General features: G+C 46.0%; 1 protein-coding gene across 2 annotated transcripts in view; it reads left to right on the plus strand.

Annotated features, from left to right (window-relative positions):
- Window positions 1-16,801, plus strand: part of LOC135399005 (uncharacterized) — a 289,237-nt gene that overhangs the window by 47,095 nt on the left and 225,341 nt on the right. For both annotated transcript variants that reach the window (XM_064630631.1, XM_064630632.1), the window contains exon 9: window positions 16,579-16,741. In XM_064630631.1, coding sequence (XP_064486701.1) covers window positions 16,579-16,677 — 99 coding nt within the window. In that variant the 3' untranslated portion in view covers window positions 16,678-16,741. The remainder of the gene's footprint in view (window positions 1-16,578; window positions 16,742-16,801) is intronic.

The raw sequence follows: 16,801 nt of genomic DNA on the forward strand, positions 1-16,801 counted from the left end.
TTAGGTCCCGTCTCCCGTCGTATGGTAGCTTGATTGATTCACACGGTTCTTAAGCCCGTCACCCCGCCCCTATTGATTCACGAACCGTCTGCATTGAACCTCCCTAAAGCGCTGGTCCTGCATTGATTTACATACCCTCATGTGTCACTGCCGCTCTGCATCTGTAGTCGTGTATCTACTGTATTTTATCATAATTGGATTAGTGAATTTTAATTGTAATCGTTCCCGCTCACACCATTCGCGAAGAGTATCACAACTTGTCACTCAGAAGGAGATTTAGGGGACTTAAAACGTAATTACTATCCCTTTAGGCAGCTGTAAAACCGTTCGCGAACCGTTTTAGTGGAATCTATTCGCTAAAACCGAACCGTTCATAATATTGAACTCAATATTGATCTCACATGCTACGCCACCAGTTGCCGTTCCTCCTAAACAAACATGAGGAAATCTTTGTAAACCAGGAGTTCAGAAACATCACTAACAGGCGACTCCGGTTATACTGGGTTGAAAACATGCAAGCGTAAACAGTTACGATGTCGTGATATTTTTTTTTATATAATTAAATTCCTTCTTAAATTCAATTCTGAAAAAATTGTAGTAAATTTTGTGTGATTTTTCCTCTACTTAGTGTACTGTATTGCGTACTTCTATTTTGCCATTTTTTTCTTTTCACTGTTCTCCTGTTTCTATTTACTACAGAAAGTGTATTTTGCAGTAAATTTTGCATGATTTTTCCTTTACTTAGTGAGCTGTATTGAGTTGTTTTATTTTATCATTTTTCTTTTCACTATTCTCCTGTGTCATATTTCTACTTATTACAGAAAGTTTATGGGTATGAGAATATGTAGCGTAGGTTATTGTGCGTTAGATTGTAGTGTTATTGTATCTTTACTGTACTTCTGCGCCTTAATTATATTGCTGCATCGTGTCAGTGCGGCCCCCGGATGCCCTCAGGCTACTTTGTTGTAGCTTTTTTCCGGGGCCACCGTCGTCTTTTGTTAGATGGAAACGGAAACAAAAAAAAAAAAAAATAGCTCCATACTGTCTTCATCCTTAAAAAACGAAGAGAAGTACCTCTAGGTAGTTCTGCTCATCGTAGCGCGTCACCACATATTCTAAGGGCTTATTATTCGCACGAACCTGATGTTATCTGTTTCTTTCCTTTTTTCTTTTTTTTTCCTCGAATACGCACCTGACTCTAAGTTTCTCAGGACGGACACACGCTGTCAGAAACAGAAAACGCTGAGGTATGATCAACACCATATATTTTAGTAGGTTCGCTCGCCTAGCACGAAAACACCCGACTATCTGACGTACACTTACAAGCCCCTTCCAAACCCTCACCTTTGACGAGTTTCAAGGGCACGTGAAAATTATTGGCACTTCAAAACGCAAACTTACACACCTATAGTTGCACACGCTGCGACAAGCCATTTCAGCTATAGGTGCTTTACAGCACAACATGCGCAATATATGCCGCTTCTATAATCGATACGGGCAATCTCGGCCTTATGATGAAGCAAAGCAATCAATGCCATAAATTCCAGCAACCAGAAATTCGCGAAATTTAGTGGCCGCGAAGTGAAAGCGCTTTGTCTGCGTTTTCATCATTCCACAACGAGACATCCTTCACATATTTATGTTCCACTTTGCATACGAAATGAGCCATTCCAACCCACATCCCGTCCTTCAGAGCTCACGGAAAACGGGATAGCACTGGAATCCACCCCGTAACCCAAATAACGCGAAACCATCGATTACCGGAAGAAAAAGAAATTAGTGCCCCGGAGCGAAATAGACCGGATTAATCGAACTTCGCTCTCCGTTTCCAAATTATGCCCCGGTGCAACGCGACACCCTGGTTCCGCCATGGGCGCTCCGTATACGATTAAACGATCGGAATTTTGCTAATGAGCTCCCCCGTGTGACTCCGGTGTGCGTGTCTGGCGGACTCGTGACCCCGCATGTCTCAGGGTCAGACCGCTAGACAAAGGGAAACGCCCCGGGTGAGAGAATTGGGGTCTCGCGTAACTTCCGTGGGCGTCGAGTTGCGAAAGTCGTGTCTGTCGGTTCCACGTTGTCGGTGAGCCGGCTTTCCTGTATGGGAAGCCTTATCGTCAATGGGGCAGCAGTGTGGCGGCTTATCGCGAAAGCGCAGGATTCCAAGTGCTTGTGTGAGCTGATTATTACACTGGGGGACACGGATACGCAAGGCTGTCTCGGGCTGGCAGTTGTAAAGTAGATCGTATCTGTCTTTCTCAGAAGCAAGCGACGAAGAAAAGGAAGTCGATGCTTTCAGAATGAAGGGTGGAGGGAACCGATTCTAATTTTGTCGCGTGTACCTAATTCGGCGCAGCAGTGAAGAATGATATGGTGATATATGTGTTCCGCAGGACGATGTGCTTGTCTGCTTGCAACGTGAAATCGTTTGCAGAGCTGGAAAGAACAAGAGATGAGAAAGAGGCGCGGAAGAGAGCCGGCGAGCAGACTCCGGAGTGTGCAGTGGTACATAGAAAATTAGAGGTGCAAAATTGCCGGAAATTTTGAACGGCTGTGAAAATACCCGCTCTTTTCGTGCCTTTCTTTTTTTTTACTTCTTTTTTTTTTTTTTTTTCAAACATTGGAAGAGAACGAAATTTACCTTGTTACAGATTTTATTAATATTTTTTTGCGAACATTTGAGAATACAGAATAGTGTAATATGAACAAGGGAATATCTGTTTAGGACATAAATACGAAATGTAGCAGGTTTAGGTCATTGTAGCACAAGTCTTGACCAGACTTTCGAAACGCTTAAAGCTAGAATGACGGATAATTTTGACTTACTCAAGTGGAAGAAGGAAGAATGCAAGAAAGATATTTCTCATTGTTCACAGACTAAGATTCAGAAGAATGCGACGAAGAATGTTCGCAATACATAAAAAAATGGAAATCTTTTATTTGGTCTTGCTCAAAAATGCGAACTACACGGTAAAGAAAACCAACTCGTGTTGTGAAAACGAGTATAAAAGTAGACTACAACGACTAAAAAGACAATTTTGGCCTCGCGTATGCATTATATTTTGATTTCGATTTTTAATTTTTAGGGATTGGAAACCCTGGCCAATTTTTTCCGATGGCGAGGAAGAAAACGAAAAAGAAAAGTGTTTTTCTGCCAATTTTTCTGATTTTTTTTTCGTTCAAGGCATGGCATTTCTATTGGCATTAATCGCGTGTACATTCTACACTTTGCTTCCATTGTTGAAACAGAAGAGGGAGAGAGTTCCGAATTTCACCGGTGCGCTGACATATGCTGGATAACATTTCAGTATGGCCTCGGAACATTCACACAGTTTTGGTGCTCTATTATCATATGCAGATACTGACTCTGAATTATCACAGTAAAGTGCTTCAGCCAGGTTGGAAGGTTTCTCGAATAGCACGTTCCTCTGGGTGTCTCGCGTTAGTCTGGTGCAAGTGGTGCAGCCCCAAAGTGTGATCTACAGCGACTTTTTTTTTTTTTCTTTGCGGCTACAACCGTCACCGAATAGAATGCCGTCAACGTAGAGAGGCTCGTTCTTTCGCATGTAGCGCACTTCCCATACATTGTCACTTCGCTGTCTCAAACCACTCAACTGAAATTTTTCGAATAAACCTGTTCGTCAAATACCTCCGCATAGCTCTCGAGAGGCGATGGAGCAGCGTAAATATAACCTGTACAACTGATTTTACTGCGGTATATCGCGGATATCCTCTAAGTATGACCCTACGAAAATGCCTTCTTGCCACTGCCTTTAATCGTAATTATTTACACAAACAGACAACGGATGGCGAATGTCTTCGTCCATTGCGTGTGGTTGCGCGTGGACAATTCGTCGTAGTCGTCTGTAAAGACAGAAACACAGCCGTCATATTAGCACCCAAGGTTTGACTCTACGTAGCAGTGATAACCACGATTATCATTACTACGTAAGTCATATCATACTTTGACCACTATTATTACTTTATCCCTCCAACCACTTAACGCCCACCGATAGACACACTCTCATCCTATCTTTACTTCAATCGCGAATCTCAACCTCCTTTCTCCTTATTACCGCATAATGACCGACGTATCGCATTCGCCCCATGTTTTTTCTTTTTTTTTTTTTTGTTATCCTTCGCTATCTCAATCAGAGTCTCAAGGAAACCACTTTTCCCTGGCATCAACGGATTCCGAGAAAACTCCCCGTTTCCGGAACGCGTACCATTTTCCTGACGCGCCCCGGCGAAGGCGTTCGACGACCTTGGCCACCGGGCAGAATCTGTGTCAGTGTGAGAATCCGGCGTTACATTTACAATTTTCTGGCCGACCGCGCCGGCGCGAACGTTGTGGAGCGTGCCATTAAGCGCGACAGCTCCCTGGATCGAGGCTTGGGCAACCCCAAACATTGGGTTCGGGTGATTGACGCTAATTTGTCGTCGTCGTCATCCGCTGAAGGCCGCGCGGTTCCTTCTCGGAAATATGGGGAGATCTCATCGGCTCTCTCTCAGTGGATGGGGTGGAGTGTGTCCGGTTTGAGCAGTTTTGGCGGTCCGGTTCCGTGACGCAACAGCGAGTGTTTAAAAAAAAATCGTAAGAAAACGGGATTTCGATTGCTCCGAGCGTGCGTTTTCTCACGGGGTCTTATCGTTCGTGTGGTGCATTGTTTTTATACCGGTTTATCCGGCAGGAAAAAATAAATAAATAAAAGAAAAATTGGCAGCGTCTTTGGGCGTTCTGTCAAACGCGTTCAATTGCTGTCGCTTTATGCGGCTATCCCACTTCTTCAGATCACAGTTCTCTCTCTCTCTCTCTCTCTCTCTCTCTCCCCACAACTGTTACGGACGGAGCTACACGACTGTCGACGTTGGTGGGCCCTATAAAGAAAAAAGTTGTGTACTAGATTTCCTGTGCCTTTTTGAGTGTCCGAGCTGTCTTTTTTTCTAATATTTCCAATCACTTTCGTGCATTGCAGGTGCCGTTGTCTCATGCCATGGGCGTTCACTCCCTCTTATGTATATGATTTTAATTCAATGGAGGCCAAAAGACCGGTTCATTAGGGGGCAGCACCAGAGATTTTCCCAGCACCCCGACAACACAGTAAATGCCAGAAAGCCAGCAGATATTGCTGCCACTCCCAGCCCTCAGTTAGGGGATTACAACATACCCGTAACAAACCTTTGCGAGACAAAAACGTGATCATGCGTTGCGACGCGACGTCGCACACGCTTTACGCCTTTGTCACGTGAATCAAACACCGAAAACTTCGAAAGCCATAGAAAGCTTCTTCTGTTAGGTGGTGTCCTCCTTATGCTAATAGGTTCATTCCCAGTTCTGTTTGCTCATCGACGGAGTATGCGTACACGCTCATCCAAATTACTGCACACTCCATCATTCAATACGAGCTTGTACTGGTTGTTCATTTCTTGTTCTCCACTCTCTCCTAGATTTCCTTTCGTTGCCTATATCGCCTCGTAGATGGCGCTGTGATTCCAGCTTCTCTTGGAGTGTGCCTTTGCTCTCTCTCGAACTTTCTTCGTTTTGCGGCGCGATCGAGGGCCAACGGCATTGTGACCTTTTCGCTGCTCATTGTCAGCTAGGTTCTGTTGCAGAAACCTGCGAGGAACATAGTCTAAACACCGATGTAGCGAGTCAATGTGGCCATGGACAAATCAGTCGGGGATATGCGCCGTGTTGTCATCATGCGCGGGAAGGGGGGTGGGGTGGGGTTGAAATTTCGTAGGGGTGTGTGACACCCGCATCGGCTGGCTTTTCGGAGATTTCCTTTTGGAAGGTATCTTTGAGGATGTTGCAAGATTTTTCGGCTGCGTGAGGTGCTGGGAAACTCTCTGGAGGCACCACGCACCGTATCCTGATTGCGCAGAGCAATTTTACGGATAAATGTCTTCTTAAGTGACCTTGTTCGTGATTATTATTTTTTGCAATCTGCATCGCACGAAATGCTGACTTTTATCGTGCACGTTCAGTGTTTGATTCACGTGACAAAGGCGTATAAAACGTGTGCGACGTCACAACGCATGAGCACGTTTTTGTCTCGCAAAGGTTTGTTACGGGGATGTTGCAATCCCCCTAACTGATGGCTGGGGAGTGACAGCAATATCTGCTGGCTTGCTGGCATTTACTGTGTTGTCGGGGTGCTGGGAAAATCTCTGGTGCTGCCCCCTAACGAAAAAAGAAAAAAAAATGAACAGTTTGGAACTCACGCGGTGAACTTTACACACGACGCGTTATTGGGCCGTGTACTTCAAGGCAATGTAGTAAGATGCGCTGATGCGTACATATGAGACCTTGAGCTTTGATACGAAAGCCGTCCAGCGTTCACAAGTACACTTCCTTTTGCATGCACAGTACATTCAGTGCAGTTGTACCTTCCTTCTAACGTCTTGGCGCTCCAGTTTCCCGGAACACTTACAGGGAATATTTACAGAGCGATTACTATATACTCTGTTTTTTGCTGATGCACTGAAGTGTCCCTCGCGTACATTCTTCATGGCTCATCGTACGCCCAAGTACGGTACGGTATTCCACAGTGTATACGATTCACATTTTCGCTGCAGGGGTCCCATTGTATTATTATTAATATTATTATTATCTTATTTCATCGTGATTTATCACGGTACAAAATCATAGAAACTGTGTGCTCCCATTGCCGGGTCTAGTAACGGCTTCACTGAAGAAGTTCATCCTTAGTATTGGCAACGACAGCATTTAACCATAACGGTTAACCATAACGGGAGCACATAACCATAGGGTGTAACCGTAGGGTGCATTAACCATAGGGTGTAATCGGCATTTATAAGAATTTACCATATAATTATAGGATCCTCCGACAGGGTGAAGTCCCGTAAAGATTTTGAAAATAATTTGGCGTTTCTTATCTCTAACGGTAGCTGGTTCCTCATAAAGGTTCTGGTTCATAAAGGATTCCTCAGTGCTAAAAAGGTGATTTGGTGCAGTGGGAGGTGCTGTCCATTTACAACAACATGAATTGCGGCTTGTTGGAACTGATTCATACTTTAAAGGTATGCAAAGACAGATGACGTTGACAGGACATGTTTTAGTAGCGCTCTGTATTCTCGAATTTCCTTGTTGCAACGTTGATAAGACTCTTATAATTGCTTACAACTATAGATGAGTTGTTTTGTGCGCGTGGTCGTGGAAAGGGTGCGCAGATATACTGTATATTATTTACAAATCCAAGCAGGAATAACCGAATCGTTTCGTATTGTATATCATGTTTTTTCTGCAGTATCTCGGACTCAAATCTTATGGTTGGTTATGGCGTCAGTGGCGGTCTGGAAGGTCTTCGGAACGTTAGCAGCTCACGGAAAACCGCTGATGTCTTGCTGTATAGCTTTTGCCGTTAGCATCGCCCCACAGCAATGAAAAGTCTCTCTTATATACCCCTTACCAAAGTGTCCTTCGATTTTTTTCTTTCTTTTTTTTAATGATGATCCCTCAACGAGATCCCTGGTGTCGTTCATGTGGATCACAAGTGGACCGATCTCGGTAATGTACATCGAATACGCGTTGTCGCTAGGGTTGCCACCAGGCCGGTATTATACCGGCACGGCCAGTTATTTGCTCTCTCTGCCGGTTGCCGGTAGGAAGGTGATACCGGCAGCCTTTTGCCGGTATTTGTGGCTCAACACCTTTCATATGGGCTTTTACGGGGTTTTCCTTTCAACATACATTCCACTGCAGCTTGAATAAATCTGGAGCACAGATCCAACTCCGTAGTCACCAGTCGTTTTCTTAGTTACTCATTATTATTATCATTGTTGTCTTGAGCCAGTACGCTCGTTCTTTCTCTCTCTCTCTCTCTCTGTATACTTTCCACCCCTCACTTACTTTCCCTTTCCCGCGGACATTTCCTCCTTTCCCTCTATTCTACCTCCTCTCCCTCAGCCAGTATTTTTCACTACGAAAGGTGGCAACCCTAGTTGTCACCCTGCAGTTTTAGTTGAATAGCCCCGTAGCCGTGAACCAATGCAACCTCGACCTCGCAACAGCACTAACGACGTTCATCCCCTTCGGGGTAACAAAACGAAGGCAGTCTGCGAGAATTGGGCAAACGTTCACGAGTTTATCACATTACGTCGAAAGTGCATGGCCAGTGAAAAACCCAGACACGCAACGAAGCAAGAAAAACAACCTCGTCGCGGTGCAGTCATGCACACACCCTTTCTTTTCTTTTTTTTTTTTTCTTTTTTTGGCGCTACAGACTCACGAAGCTTCCCATTCAGCGGCGCATTTATTACTCCTTTGTATACGGCACGGACTTCTCGGCAATCTTTTCTCATTCCCTCCTCGAAATCCGGATTTCGCAGGCCATTCAACGCTTCTAACTATCTCCGCGGTGTACTTACATATTCGATACTCTGTATATACCCGTCTGGTCACGAAGATCGTGAAGGTTCTCCGGACATCAACTCCGTCCGGATGTATATGCTTCCATTTTTCGCTTTTATTCAACCGCCAGAAACATATATCTATACCTTTTTTTCTCCCCATGAGCCTTTTACGACGAAACAACGTTGAAAATGGTCTTCGCAGAAGGGACGGACAGGCGTGCGAAATCGAAGTTGCCATCTCCTTTTGTGGTGTGTGCTACCTTATGCGTCATATACGTGCGGGTGTATCCGGTACTGATTGGTTTGTGTGATGGATGATGTGTAATGGGGCACCCAATATGGCGAAGTGCGATTTGCGGTCGCCACTTGTTTGAGTTGGAAAAGAGAAAGAAAGAAAGAGGCGGGTGTAGCTTTCTAAATTTGTCGGAAAGTGTACTTGGCACCTGTATGGGTTAGATCCCCTGGTTCTTGCTATACAGTCAAACTCCTTTACAACGAAACTCAGGGGACAGCAAAAAAAATTCGCAGTAAAGGTATTTTCGTTAAAAAGGTGTTCGCTATAAAGGAGTTTGACTGTATTCCCAAGCAGCACAATGTACTGAAAGTCGAGTGCAATATGGGTGGACGGGTAGGTGGAATGCCTTGAACAGACCCGTGAAGCTAAAGAGCGCTGATAAGACACGTACCGACCACCCCTATCGCACTCGACTTTCAGTGCATTGTGCTGCTTGGGTTACTGGACATTTTCCTCCTAGAAGGGCGTAGCGGGCTTTTCTGGTGCGATTGTGATAGGAGAGTCTGTGCTTGACGTTGGAAATGCCGTCATTGCTGTATTAGTTTTCTCGCGAATTTGGTTCGGAATGAAGTTTCCGTTATTCAGTTTATCGGGAGCCGCTGTGAGGTATGAAAGAACGTAGCTTAAAAAGAATAAATAAAAAAACACGTGATCCTCACAATTTTCTTGATTCGGAGGTTCGTTCTCCTATTACGTTGTTGCAATTTGACCCTCTTTGGCTCCCCAATTGGCTGCAATAACTAAACTAGCCGCATCACTCTACGCCGCGACAAGGCTTGCGGCGACACCGAAACTATAGGAACCCTATATAGGCGGCACCTGGTGGTGTCGCGGTGCAACTTGTGAGTGACCCCGAAAGGGTAGACGGGGCTACATTTCATGCCCCCCCTTAGGTTGAACCCGCGTCTTGTCAACACATCCTAGATAGCATCAGGCCTACGTCCCACGTGACACAGCGTCACGCACGAAGGCCTGCTGCGGATGCTGCTATGACGTCAATGAAAGAGCGAACAAGAGAAGAGCTCGAACGCAGCTCGCAAAGCTCACGCATGCCTTCTACTGTCTAGGAGGTGTTATGGTCTAGTCCTTTCTGATGAACACTCCGCATTCGGTGATGGTCGCGTAAACAATAAGCGGAAGAATACGTTTTTTTTTTCTCTCTGTTTTAGCCCCGTCTTCTACTTCAATACTCCGAAAAGCCCCAAGAGTACATTCTTCCCTACGTCCTAAGCTCCCTCAACAATTTTCTCATATCGCTATGAACACACCAGACGGAACTGCTCTCCCTATCCACAAAAACCGTTATGCACCCACTTTGCTTATTGCGAATTCCAAGGACAACAGCCATTGAATATCCTGCATGTCTTTCTAGCCCATCCACAGCCGCGTGTACGATACGCAGGAGTGGAGAAAATACTCCTTCATAAAGTGCCCCCCCCCCCCCCGTACATATCCGCTAAGGGACGAAACGACGCAAGCCCCATAAACTTTTGCGTTATAGCGGACAAAACCCCTCGACGAACATGATTTCCATGCCGACAGAGGGTCTCATATGCAACTACGCGTGTAAAAAGAGATACTTTTGCGCTGTGACGTTACTGTGTCTATTGTGTGCACGTGTGCTGTGCGCATACTGCCATGCCTACAAATTGGGCTCCGTTCAAAATGGGCATGTAGATGCGCGGAACGTATTTGATGCGCCGTAGACTTGTTTTTATTTTTATTTTATTTTTTTTGTGCGCGGAATCCGCCCGCGCGTCTTGTGTGGGGCACGCGGCCGCGATATTGGGAGAAGCGCAGTACGTTTTGGGGAGGATGTCGTTCTGCCTGTAATTTCTAGTCTGTGGTATCATGTGCTGCAGAACAAAAGCCGGGGCGAATATTGGCTTTGGATGCATACGGAATATCAAAGAGTACGATGACTTATACTTAATTCTCCATTGCTAGAACTGCCGTTCCTTTTGTGTTGGTGCGAAGGTAACGGTATCTCTAATTCTAAGGATAAATCTCTTCTAAGGATAAATTTTTACAAGTGGGCTAGACTCTCGCCCTCTCGCAATTATGAAATTGCTGGGTCCGTAGTCAAATCCACCTCACGGAGGCCGTTGTCCTGAACGCACTGCTTATCTTGTTGAACACTGTAGGACTTTGGTGCTTCACTGTGAAAGCCGATCATTATATTTTCACCGAATTTTGCCGCGAGCAGGGAGGTAGTCCATCGCCTGTTGGGATGGGATATCCCATTCATCATCGCCCGTGTCTACATGCCACTACGTACTCGTGTATACAACTATCTGTAGAATGATAGACGTACAATACGCATGCGAGACAACACCGTCTTTTTTAGAGCAGCTGGTCTCGTAGGCAATACGCGTCCCTTATAAAACGTGTTTCGTGAAAGTGAACACTTTCGACTGCCCTCTAGTTTGGTGAAATAATCCCCACTGTTTGAAGCAAACGCGTTTTCGACTTTCCAAGCTCTGAAAACATGAAACGGTCGGAGACCATTCCTATATATAATTATATATATAATTTATAATTGCGGGTTTACGTCGCGAGACAACTGAGATCATGAGCGACGCCACAGCGGTCGGTCTGTGGATTGCTTTTGCCCACTTGAGGGTTCTTTCACGTGCGATGAAAGCTCATCACACGGCACGCGGAAGACGGCGTGTCTAAGCAACTTGTACCCTGCCACCAAGTTGCTGGCGCACTCGGCCGGGTTCGAACCCGCGATCTCGGGATCAGAAGGCGAACACGCTACCGACTGAGCCACCGAGGCCGGTCGGAGACCATTCCTGTGCGCCCATCTTGCGCCTCGTTGTCTGCTTTCCCGCATTGCACCCTGACAATGTGGAGCAGATACCGTCCAGGGAGGCGTCTTCGACGATTATCTAAACAGTGTCCTCCGGGAAATAAGAAATTATTTTTTTATGAATGCACGCGTAACTCTTATAGCCTTTCTACAATATTTAGTATAAAGACACATAAACGGAGCGAAAACTATGTGCTACGTCCATATGTATTCTCTATAGTCTCCCTTCAAGCGACAGCCTGTCAGCAACGGGTGATGTTAAAGCCACGCTAGAGTGTGATGGGGACGTTGCAGGCGTAGGCTTGTCGGTGTACGTGTCGTGTGCACCTAAAAGCACTCAGATCCTACCCGCTGCTCGCGGTGACGTCATGAGCTGTGACGTCATCAGCAGCGACAATCACAGCCATGTGAGAAGTCGTCTGAGGCGGCACCGGGATTCGGTGTAATGACGTCGTGATGATGATGATGCTCGGGAGAAAGTGGAAAGCCCCGTGTGCCCAGCAGGTGGTACCGCTACTGAAAACCTTCCATTCATAGAGACCTTTTCGCGGAAAATCGTTTAAAACGGGCCACCTGTGCACATCCGGTTTCGCTTTCACATAAATATTAGCGCACGTATGTTCTTATACGTTCCCCTTGCGAGGTAACTTGCCACATCAACTGCATTTTGAGACTCGCTAAAATGCGGTCTCGGTTGGCCGGGTTTAATGAATTAGACACAAAAATTGAGCGGGTGAGGGGTGTGGTGACGTCACGAAAGCCGGTTGCTGTGAGTTTGTGCGTGAAGAAGAATGTCGTGATATTTGAGCTTCGGTTCTTTGGTCAGTTACCTCTCCAGCATGAAATTCAACCTTTCCGGCTGAAATGTTTCAAACGCTGTTCAAATCGAGGACCTACCTTAATTGAACATCTGTATGCAATAACGGGATAAGTCGAAAAATTCCAAACCGAGAAAAAGGGCCTGATCTGATCGTCCATCTCGTTGACACACATTTATTGTATCCTGTATAGTGGGCCAATAAATTGCAATACGTTCCTAAATTTTCTTTGACAGGTACTTACGTCATTGCAGCAAAAATAGTAATAGTAATATTGCATACAGAGGTTCAATTGTGGTCGCGGTGACGTTGCGAAACTTTTCCGATCACGGTTTCAGCTTCCAACATGCGCGTCATGACTTGCGAATCGCAGCGCGCTAAATATTTTCTCGTTCGTTGCCTTAGTGCAGTTTTTTCATACTGTGGACATCGAAAGGAAGAAGCTGTTTGTTATTTCGAATGTTTCCCAAGTAGATAATCTCCCTGTCAGCAGCATCCACATCATAAAATAATACTTACTAGTATCTTTCTGGATAAGATTGACAGTATACGCATCCGCCCGTTTGAGATCCGCGACCACATCCTCAACCGCGCTAGTTGAAACAGGTGTACTCTACCGCATCCGCGAGGATATTATGTATAACCTCTCATCCGCGATTATTGCATTTGTAGAAACGAAAACTCAATAACGAAAATGTTACGTTACGAACTTTTTTTACTTTTCAGCATAAAATTTCTCAGGAACTGTATGTCATTCACAGTTATGCCTGCAGTTAATATGCAAATGACCCTTTTAGTAGCTGCCAAGGCTATTAAAACGGACAAGGCATCCCGTAACGTACTCGTGTGCGTTTGCACTGATGTGAATGGCTGGGATGCACAAATATATGCACGACAATATGTACTGTTCGGGGAAGGTCGTTGTAGAGGCGTCCACGCCATCAATACAATGCAGCTCGTTGCGAACTATGATCTTTCTCCTAAAGGGGTTGTTACGCTTTGATATGATTCATTACACAACGCACTTGTCGCACCGCGCGTTATTGTATATTATTTTTAATTATTTTAATTATTTTCCTACGTGTTGTACTTGGCCAGATATAAACCCTCGAGCGCACGTACGCGTCAAACTGTCTGACGTCAGAGAAGCGAGAGCTATACGGCCATTCCCCATTGGTAGTTGTAAGCACGTGACCTCTACCGTGTTGCCTCACTGGCGGAGATACTTGCAGTGATGTCAGACACGGGCGAGTTTCGGTATTCTCGATGTCGATTTTCTTCACTTCTCGTACTCCGTTTCACGTAAAAGTGTTGCAAACTCTTTAACCTAAACGGGAGTCTCTCGTAGCTATATAACCTCGTGTTTCGATCCTTGCTAGCTTCATTAAGAGCAAATGGTACCATGTAAATGATTGCATAAGATAAAAATGAGAGCGAGAAGAAAACGTTTGAGCACTTCATTATTCAAATGGTTCCTCCGTGCCCAACCGTGCTTACCGTAGTGACTTAAATCTTTCGGTCTTTTTCCACGCGTACTTTCTTACGTATAATTACAAGACGTTTTCGTACTCACGCTCTGGTTATGTACCTGTGTCACGCCCGTAAAGATTCTGAGAATTCACGCGGAGCGTATTTGAAACATAAATTGAGATAAGAATTTCTGGTCTTAAAATCGCGTTCACTGAGCAACTATACTTGTGGGGGGGGGGGGGGGGGGACGCGCGCAGACATTGCCCCTGGGGCGCAGGCAGACGTCTTTCCTGGAAAGGGCTTTCGATCGATGTGCGCGCCTTTTCGCGAAACTCCGCTCCGCACTGCGGCACATGGCGCGACGTTTCGGCCCTGACCCGATAGGCGCGTTTTAGGGACCATTTGGCGCCCACCATAATGTGTATGAATGTCATATCAAATTGGCTGTCGTGGAGGCGCCATAAGAGTTCCATTGTCGAGGCGAGAACACACGCCGTTTGAAATCGAAACGTCTCCGTGTGTGTTTGTGAATATTTTCCTAAATGCCTCGATATGACTTTGAAGATTGTAGCTCATGCACCATTGAACTCCCAACGCATGTTCGTGATTACTTCTTTTGAAGAACGGGATCTGGATAAAGATGCATTCTGCTTATCTCTTGCAGAAGCCCTTCTCTCTATCGACCTTTCTTTTTAGTAAATGTATATCCCCCCCCCCCCCATTCTCTTTATCCACGTCCAAGATTACTTATCGGGAAAGTACTATAGTCTGGGCCCGCTTGCACGAATGTTGAGCAGATTGTTGATGTTGAGGACTCCTGAGGAGAAGACCAGTTGGTGACCTCGGTGGCTTCGGCAGTGCTTCGTGCACGTGCTACAGTCCTCAGCGCTGCGCGTGCACAGAGCACTGATAAAGCTGGTGAGGACGCCACTAAGGAAGTTCCTCAAGTTCTTCGTGCAAGCGGGCACTGATGTGTTCGCTGTTTTTCTTGCACTTCTTTTCCGAAAGTCGGTGGTCTTCCCGAAACCCCACTTCCCACACCAGTGGTTTCGTTAACGGTCCCCCTTGATGGCCTAAGCCTACACCGATATTTCCTTGTGCACCACAGCCTGCAATAGGCAAAAAACGATAAAAGTACTCTCAGCACCTCACCGTTCAAATGCACGTCACTCCTCATCCTCACGCACGCGTTCGTCTTATAGAAGCGGGCGCTTCGCTATTGGCTACACCCCGTTGCGTCACTAGCCACTAGGTGTCCAGAGGGAAGATGATCACGGGTTTGTGCGACACATTTTGTTACCTTACTTCGCACCGGCCTGATTATGGAGCGCGATAAGAATGTGCAGTACTTTTGCACTGAAGTCTCGAGGGTCCTGTATTGCCTTTACGTGAAGCATGTACAAGAAAGGAAAATATTTTAAGGCTCATGTTAGGTACCTTCTGTGCTCGCCACTCTTAACCAATCTCCTGTTTCTTTGGCCTCGCTCCGATAAGCGCGCGACTATCGGGAATCATTGGAAACAACATTGGATCGGTCTATTGTCACTTTGGGGGTGGTCACGTGCTGTCATGCTATCGCTTGTTGTCAACACGCGTATGGACAACACGTCAAGCGCAAACGAAGAAAGAGTGCTTCTCTTGGGTCTGGGGTGGGGGGTTGAAAGTTCATTAAATTGAAAAGGAAGGTTCGACTTGCTGTTCTAAAGTAAAAATATTAAAAAAATATTTTAAAGTATTAGTAAAGAAAGAATAAGAAATAAAGAATGAAAACAGATAGTGCACAGTCAAAAGGTGCTTCTCTGGGGCTTTCCTGCATCATACCCGTTATCCGCCCATATATAGTAGCGAATTCAGCTGGTCGTTTTCGTGCACCGCAGCGTATATACCAGTGTGGGTTCAGCCTATGCAAACGAACAAAGAGCGAACACAAGGAAGAGCCAATCAAACGCGGTGCACGTTGGATTGAGGCGGCCGTTTGATATGCACGCTCGATCCAGTGCAATGCCCCAGATTGATTAGTTGATTGATTGAGCTTTCTTTTTTGGCACTGGTGGCTGCCAACGGTTAAGACAAGCGGTCTTACTTCCTTTGTGCTTGAGCTGTTGTCCATACACGTGTTGTCAACAAGCGATACAATGTCAGCACCCGGCAACCCCAAAGTGACAATCGACAATGTCCATCGCTGCTTCCAGTGTTCCCCGATAGTCGGGCGCTTAGCAGAGGGAGGGCACAGTACATGCATGGGTCTGTGGGAAGAGGAAGATTTTTCCAGAATGACAAAGCACGCTTACAAATTCGTCCGTGCGTTTGCCTGACGTCACTCTTTCCGCGTTGAAAGGGAGGCTCACAATTCAGAACTTTCACACACTCAGCTACGTGATATATCTGCAAGAAGGGAACCACTTAAGAGCCGAATGCTTTGAAGGTTCTCTGTTTCGTGGAACGTGCTTCGTGTGCGCGCCGAAGTAATCTCGTGTGATTTCGTGTTTCGTGCGTTACGCAGAAAAGCGAAACTGAATATCGCGTATATTTTCAACCATTTTCCTCCGCCTAATTGCCAATGTTCCGGGAATAAACCCCCACCGCCGTTCCCAGCTGCTATACCAAAACATACTTTCATATATGCTTACGACGTTCGCTCTCAGTGACCTCATTGAAGGCCACCTTCGGATTGCGTCACCGAAAAACGTCCCTTGTGACCGCTGTAGCCTTTCTCGTTTAATGCCATCTGGCGGCCTTGCTTTTAATAACAATTGACTCCCGCAATAATCGGAGCCTAAACTTTTTTCTTTCTTTCCTTCCAGGAACGCACAAGCGATCGCGTGACAGCAGGTGCAACGGAAGCTACTTTTCCTGCCGAAACCGGACCGGAAGTCACCTGCGCAACGTTGCCCGACGAGTGACTCTAACGGGAGCGGCGGAGGGTCCGCGACTGGCCACCTTGAGACGGTGAATCTTATATGGCAGGTGGGTGAGCGAGCAGAGAGATTCTCCCAACCACGCCCACTTTTTCGAGCGAAGACGCTG

The sequence above is a fragment of the Ornithodoros turicata genome, chromosome 6, assembly GCF_037126465.1.
Source record: "Ornithodoros turicata isolate Travis chromosome 6, ASM3712646v1, whole genome shotgun sequence".
NCBI classification, from domain to species: domain Eukaryota; kingdom Metazoa; phylum Arthropoda; class Arachnida; order Ixodida; family Argasidae; genus Ornithodoros; species Ornithodoros turicata.